Source organism: Polyodon spathula, chromosome 28 (assembly GCF_017654505.1).
Source record: "Polyodon spathula isolate WHYD16114869_AA chromosome 28, ASM1765450v1, whole genome shotgun sequence".
Taxonomy (NCBI): Eukaryota; Metazoa; Chordata; class Actinopteri; order Acipenseriformes; family Polyodontidae; genus Polyodon; species Polyodon spathula.
Window position 1 is genome coordinate 7,595,877 of NC_054561.1, and position 7,489 is coordinate 7,603,365.

At 36.6% G+C, this 7,489-nt stretch overlaps 1 protein-coding gene across 1 annotated transcript; it reads left to right on the forward strand.

Moving 5' to 3' along the window:
- Positions 1 to 351: 351 nt before the first annotated feature.
- On the forward strand, positions 352 to 7,343 carry LOC121301766 (meiosis-specific coiled-coil domain-containing protein MEIOC-like). The gene is made up of 8 exons (XM_041231364.1): positions 352 to 359; positions 522 to 626; positions 721 to 772; positions 1,007 to 2,539; positions 2,901 to 3,035; positions 3,991 to 4,171; positions 5,566 to 5,673; positions 7,321 to 7,343. The coding sequence occupies exons 1-8, from the start codon at positions 352 to 354 to the stop codon at positions 7,341 to 7,343; spliced, it is 2,145 nt and encodes a 714-aa protein (XP_041087298.1).
- Positions 7,344 to 7,489: the final 146 nt, after the last annotated feature.

Here is a 7,489-nt window from a genome sequence, read left to right on the forward strand (position 1 = left end):
CTAAGTGATTTTATAAAATCACCCCAAAATGTTTTAATACACCCCATAAACTGGAATCCTAGGGGGTACTGGGTACTGGGTATAATTAGCCGAACTGCAAATCCTACTGGTCGGGTGGGTGACAAGTCCTGGCAGAGAATTCCCATGGTGTACTGCTTGCAGGCTTCAATAAATTGATATGCTGCTAGATTTAGTGACAACAGGAACAGAGGTTGCCTATTGATCTTAAGTCCTATGTATGTATTTGATTTAAAACATTTTTTTTTTCACGTTATCACTTTATTTGCAATAAAACTGTCCTCTGAACCGAACAGCTGTAGAATGAATGCAAATGTCATTTTTTACGTTGACATGCAACGGTGAAGATCTGAAACCATACATTGTAATGCATTCCTAAATAATTCTTAAACTAGGTATATATTCTTAATATAATATATTCAGAGAAAACTAGAATGCATTGAAGGTGCTCAATTTGTTTGGTGTATCTGTATTTTCAACATTATTTGTCTTTTCCTATTTAGGACTTTGCTTGATGGAAATGAATGTGGCAGTGAAGCAGACCTTTATGGATTGGTGTCAAACATTCTGGAAGAACCAGATAAAACAGAAACCTTCTTTGCTGAAGGGTTAGTCAGTCATTGTGTGCAATCTATATTTATAAAATGCCTCTGCTTTCTGAAACCAAAATGAACTTATACCTTTATTGTTTCGTTTTTGTAGGAGTGCTTCCTCCAATTTAAAATCGATATGGTCATCAAACTCAAAGAGGGAGGTTGGCCAGCAAGACTTTCATGCTGAAACTAAAAAGCCATTATATTCATCCTATCCACAGCACTCATTATGCCCAGAGCCATTCACCAGAGGCCAGAGGCAGCATCTGACCGATGGTTATCAAGGATCACAGCAGAATACTGATGAGCTTTATCAGAGATTTAACAGTTTTGATCTTGCAGATCAGTGGCTCTTTTCTTCCAGTCATGGAGATACTGACCCTTACTCTTTGCAGATCCAGGAAAGCCACCAGAGTGTCTCCTATGTGGATATGCTGCAGAGCAGACTGCCCAGTACACTGAAAGAATCAGAGAGGTCTGATGTTCATACATATAGAAAAGATAGTGGGTTCAGCAGCACTGATTTACTGCCTGATCAGACAGCAGATATCGTCTCATCCCGTTTTCTGCCAAACAAGATTGATGATGAGTGCAGTGGTCCTTACTCTGAATTCTCTCAGTACAGTAGAGTCAAACAAAATAAATTCATGCCATTTTCATTGCAAGAAGGGAAGAGAATGGCCAACAAGCCTGCAGTACCAACTATTGAACTGGATTATTTCAGTAAGGGTTCCCAAGCAAAGCAGACAGGACCGAAACAATTTGAAGACCAGATTTCAGACCAACAGAACTTTAAATATCCCAAACCTTTTGCTGCTGACACTGAAGAAATGCAGTTTAAAAAAGAGACGATGTTGGGCAATGACTTTGGATTGAAAAGCACACCTGATTGTGGATTCAAGACACAAACACTAGGTAATGATTATGGTAAGAAAGAGTTATCAGAATGTAATCCACAGCAGGCTGAGTATTTCAAGCCACCAAGTACTCTGTCTGGTTCAGTGTACACAGGTGGTTCCTTCCAAAACAGACAAGCCTGGTCAAACATCCAGAAATATAGTAATGTCACAACATATCAGAACCAAGGCAGCCAGTGTCAGAATCAAGGAAACCAGCCAACGCCAAACAGCCAGGTGCCCAGTCTTTCAAAAATGCTGTCACATTCCTTGTCAGAGTTTGTACCACAAGCTGCCCAGCAGTCTCCAAGGAGCATCTCTTACTTTCCAGAGTACAGCCAGGATGAGGCTTCCAAGTTTTATGGCACTGAGTTCACCTACAAAAGCACCAGCCAGGGTCAGTCAGCTGCTAATATAGAAGGAATTAGTAAAGCAATTGGAGAAAGTGAGATGGAAATGCAGTCTGATAAGAAAACAAAGCAGGGGAGTCTCCTCAGTGAGGGAATGACGTCTCAGCGATACAGTGCCTATGACATTACTGGGAAACAGAACCCACCGAGGAAGAACCCAGACGAGGGAGAGAATAGACAGGGCTTGGTGAAGAACCCCTATCTTGATTTTCTAGGTTATTACAGCCCTCAAAGGCAAGCTGGTGGAGACAACAACTTAAATAGCCATGGAAAAAAGAATCAAAATTTGTACTTACCTTATCTGTATGCAACAGCTGACACCAGGCAAAACACCAGCCACCTGCAACTTGGCTCAGGGAGTTTTCCCTCGAGGTCCAACCATCCTTACGGCAATTCTGTTACACCTATGAATCTGAGTGAGCTGCTTCCAGTTGATGAGTTCAATCACTTTTACCCCTATTTTAATGACTTTCTTTGTGGGGATATACCTTTTCTCGGCATTGCTCCACCTGTTAGATTCCCCAGACTGCTAAAGAACCGCAGTGGGCCTGCAAATGAACTTCATGTTCGGCTGGAGGAGTGTTATGAACAGTGGAGAGCATTAGAAAAGGAAAGAAAAAAGGTAAAACGTGTTTTTAAAAAAGGTATTTTTCATATTCCTGTTATGATGTTTTATTTCATTGTTTAAGAAGGAAATGTAGTTGAGTTATTTGCAACAAAATTTGCACAACTTCTAAACAGAATTAGTAACAAACAAGTTAGTTAGAAAACTAATGACATTTAAACATGGTATTCTTTTAAAAAAAAAAAAAAAAAAAAAAACAACTAAAAGTTTTTATTCATATTCCAAACAGGACCTCTCTAACACTTTATGTTTAATTTCTTAATCCAAGCAGCATGTGTATTTTCTGTTAATACAAAGGCCACAGTTTTTATTACCTAAAGCATTTTCACTGAATACACTGTGGTTGTGTTTTGTACAGACCGAGTGTATTCTGGCAAAAAGTCATCCTGGAAAACGAGTGTCAAGTGCCAACAACAGTTCCGCTCCGAGGCTCCCCTCTAACCCTTCACGGGTCGATCGACTGATTGTGGATCAGCTACGGGAACAAGCCAGGGTATGTATTCACAGTGAATCTGTAGGACCCTTTGAAGTCCATTTTATTATTTTCAATTTTCTGATTTATTTTTTCCTGATTTCGTATTTTTCGGTTTTAAAAATCTGTAATTTGTTAGTTAGTTTGTTTTTTATAAGCACAAGTGTTTGATACATTGACAGCAATGATGAAGCTAGAAATGCATGAAAAAATATGACCAAAAAAAAAACAACTTTCTAAATGGTTTTAATCAAAGGGCTTTCAGAAAAAAGGGTACAAATTGGCACAATGTAATAGAAACAAACTAGGAACATTGTAAATTAAAAAAAAAAATCAAACTGTAGGCTGAATGTTTTCATTAATAATTAATGACAAACAATGTAAATAAAAACCTAAATATTTAGATTTATTCTAATTAGTAATATCTCCCTGAGAACTTTGGAGAAAAAATGCAGCAACTAGACACTACGTTCTGCAGCAGTCATTACAGTACTATCTGTTCAGAATAACTTCTAGGTAGTCGTTTTCCCCCAAGCAGTAATGGTAGCTAGCAAAAAAATAAATCAATAAATCATAAAGAATAAAGAATCATAAAGAATGTAATTACGAAAAAAATGTAGACGAACATTTAGAGTGGAGGCTTCATCATAACAGAGAAAATAAAAGCAACATTTTGCCTTGTTTGGTGTCAGTTTCCCAGACTTACAGATAAAACAGCAGCTTAATATTTGTTGTGAATTCAACATTTTATTTACATCATATCCAGTCTCTATTGTAATAGCTCAGTGGCCCAAGGGGCCAGTAGTTAAAAATCTAAATGTAGAGCCCTGGCTAGCATAATTACGTTCTTAATTGTAATTTCCATTTTTGCTAGAAAATTTACTTAATTGACGTACTGGTGTAGTGTTTTGTTGGGATAAATGTGTTTTATGATTAAATTATCCCAGTACAGATGAAATCGTCTGGTTTTATTTAGGTTGTGGCTCTGCTGGGAAAAATGGAGCGTCTGCGCAGCTTCCCTCTCCATGCCAACATCTCTACAGCGCTGGATAGACACCTGGAAGCCATTTACATCACACAGGCACGGAGAAAAGATGAAATTATCAACACATCCAATCGTCAGCGACAAGGAACACCTCGGTGTCAGGAAGACAGAGGTGATAAGGCATTCTTATTCTGTATGAACAAAAACAGAAGTACATCTGTATGGCCTTTTAAAACATTAACCTTATCATCAGTGATGTAAACATAACGGTGTGCGCTAAGGCGATTCTTACCATACGCCCTGGGTGCATTGTGAGGCAAGAGGCAAACTAGCTTTTTTAAGGAAAAAAATAAGAAATATATTATGTATCCTTCCACTGAGAAAAAATAGTCCATAAAGATTTGATTGTAACATATTTTTTCCACTTTTTTATTTGCCATAAACATTACATTGAACATTGCCATTTATAGTAAAATTTTTTGACATGAAATGACATTTGTGAATTGGAAGCAGACTGATTTCCCACATCTGAGAGAGGATTCATGGAATAGCCAAACACTGCACTGCAGTGGCATTCAAGGGAGGGGATCCGAATGTTTTTTTTTTTTTGTAAGAAATGATACTATTCAGGCTTTGCGGTCTTCAAGAGAAGCTGACCAATAATTTCTGAGGCTATTTTCACACAGATGCCGGTAACCTGCATAATTTCCCAAGATTGTAAACCAGCATTAGGTGATATGTGGACTAAAGGACTTCCGTGTCAGTTTGTGCAGTTCCGCAGTCCTTCTCGTCTGCCGCGAGCACAATGGAATTCTGTGCCGAACCCGACCTTGTTTAAAAGCCTAACGGTTGTGTCAGCAGAGCAGGAGAGATTTTAATTTTGTTTTAAATATGTTTCTTAAATCGGAGGGTAGTGGTGAGATGTATCTGTTGTGTCGAGTTTAAATATTGCAGACTCGCTAGTCAGTTTTATAAGATGATATTTAGTTTAATAAGTAGATGCTGCTGCTGCATATACAGTTGCATTTATATGTTGAGTGAGACTTGCATGGTGATTTCTCAGATGGCTTTTGAATAGTGTTACTGCTACTGCTACTTTCTTTGTTCTGTTCTCAGACTAAATAAATACCACAATATATTTGCTGTGATTTTTCTGTAATTCTTAGTGACAGAGACGAAAAAAGACAAACAGATTGTTGAATGATTTAAATGCTGTTTCAGTTGTATGTTGACATTTTACCTACAGAAACACTGTTTAGATCATTGTTACTATTAAGGCGTAGTAATATTAATAGATCAGGTAGGTAAGTTGGTCTATGATGTCATAGCCGTGTGGTAAGACAGATATTACCGCACGGTCATGTGATCTTGTTCAGCCAATCACAGAACTTAATTTATTACATTAATGGCTTTGGTGGCATCATTATTTTTTAAACCAAACTAATTAAATGTTTATTCAAAATAACAGTACTGTAAATTTGCTAATATTAACTTTTTTTTTGGTGAGTTTGGCCCAGTTTCTGCTTTTTCAATGCCAAGGGTTTTAACTTGTTACTCTTTTATTAGATGTGCTAGGGCTGGCGGCAGCAATAAAGGACATGAGTGCAGCTACAAGGAAATCCCGCACCGCACTCTGGTGTGCGCTGCAGATGACACTGCCAAAAAATGTGACAGGTAACAGAGAGGGACAGACAGACATGGAAAGCATATCACAGGGAATATAGCAAGCTGTGGAGAGGAGAACCAGGATAGTGTCTGCAGTACTATCAGAGAATATAAAGAAGTGATCTGTTTGCAATCCAGGCAGACAGCCTCAGTGTAAGAACAATTAAGACACGTGATTTTATTATGCATAATATGAATAGAAATAATCAGAAATTATCCATTACTTAAAATGTTAGTTCGTGCTCGACGTTTTAAGTAAGTGAGGACTGAGGAGGTTAAATTACAAGTAAGGAAGCTGATATTGTATGCTGTGGTTTTAAATATTTATTCGATTTTGAATTTCAAATTCCATGTACAGCACCTTATTTTTCCTATGTAATCCTGAACTTGATTAAATTCCAATAAGACATTTTTAAGGTAAATTCCACAGTGGCTGTTTTAACACTGCATTATTAACGCAACTAAGCTGATGGTCAGACAGAGTTTAGCCAAAATGGAAAGATATACATTTTGTCATATTGTTGCCGGAAATAAATACATAAATAGATCAAATTAAAAACACGTGCAATTGAATAAAAAAAATGGTAAGATTGCAGAAATGATTGAATCAGAAATTTTGGATGTACTTTTTTTCTTTTGTAGTCTGGCAATACTGTGGTAAAAGAAAAACCTTTAAAATATACAGGATTAAGCTGGTGTTCTACAAAATGTACAATAAAAACTAGAAAATCTGCTGCACCAAGCTTCAGTACCTGGTGTTGTGATTGCCAGGAGTATTCTTGCTTTAGTCATTGCAGTAAAAGCTTGGTTAAACTTGCAGCTTGATTTATACTTTAGGTACTTTCCTTTATATTTAACCATTTGAAGAAATGCATTTTTATTCATTTAAGTTAACTCATCTGCGGGGTGTCTAAATAATTCCTTTTTATTTTTTTGCTTGAGCTGAATTGAATTAGTGATACATTAAAATGCAGTGCAAGCTGTACACTTTAATTTAAATATTGCAGGTAATTGTCAGTAGAAGTAATTTATTTAAAATAATTCTACTTTACTATTTATTAGAATATAAAAATGTATCAGATACAGGTTATGAAATGAACATTTAACCAATGATCAAGAAAGTACAGTTGTTACAGTTATTTTTAGTTCCACAGCTGTAACAAGATTATAAATGAATCTTCGTGTTTCAAAAATTGTAAACATTGTTAGGCTCTGTACTGGTTTGTCTAAAAGTATTTTCTGCAATTTATTCTTGTGCTTGTTATTTAGCAGTCCTGTTCAAATATGCATTGTGGAGCGTTCTCAATTGAAAGCATACGACTTGCTCTGTTTAACTGCATGCCAACATTCCTATTATTTGTTTGAAAAAAAAGGTTACTCCTAATTTATAGTGTAATATAACATGTTGCTATTATGTTGTGTCTCAGAGAATTCAGCAGTTCAGCATAGCTGTGCCTATAATGAATATGAAAACAAATTTCTGAAAGCCAAGGTTAGAAGTGTGATTGACATTTAGAGTAATGTCGGGCACAAGGTTGAGTGTGTAAGTAAAATCTCTATTTAGAATGATGGGAAGGAAGACTCAATTGGATGGCTGCATTGTTGATTTGATTAATTAAGCTTTTTGGAGCTAATATAGCTATTTCTGAAATATAGGCAATTTCTGGATCCAGTCTTGAGAGTTGCATAATGTAGTGTTGCTCTTTTTCGTCTTAAGTAAAAATTATATTTAAAAAAAAAAAAAAAAAATTTGCATGTGCAGTAGACCCCATAGCCCCATGTAAAGACCAGCCCACCAATAAGACCAATCTATTAGAAAACCGCA

Coding starts and splice junctions, on each gene's coding strand:
- LOC121301766 (XM_041231364.1), top strand. Junction 3,036..3,990: donor AGCTACGGGAACAAGCCAGG/GTATGTATTCAC, acceptor GGTTTTATTTAG/GTTGTGGCTCTGCTGGGAAA. Junction 5,674..7,320: donor ACTGCCAAAAAATGTGACAG/GTAACAGAGAGG, acceptor TCTGAAATATAG/GCAATTTCTGGATCCAGTCT.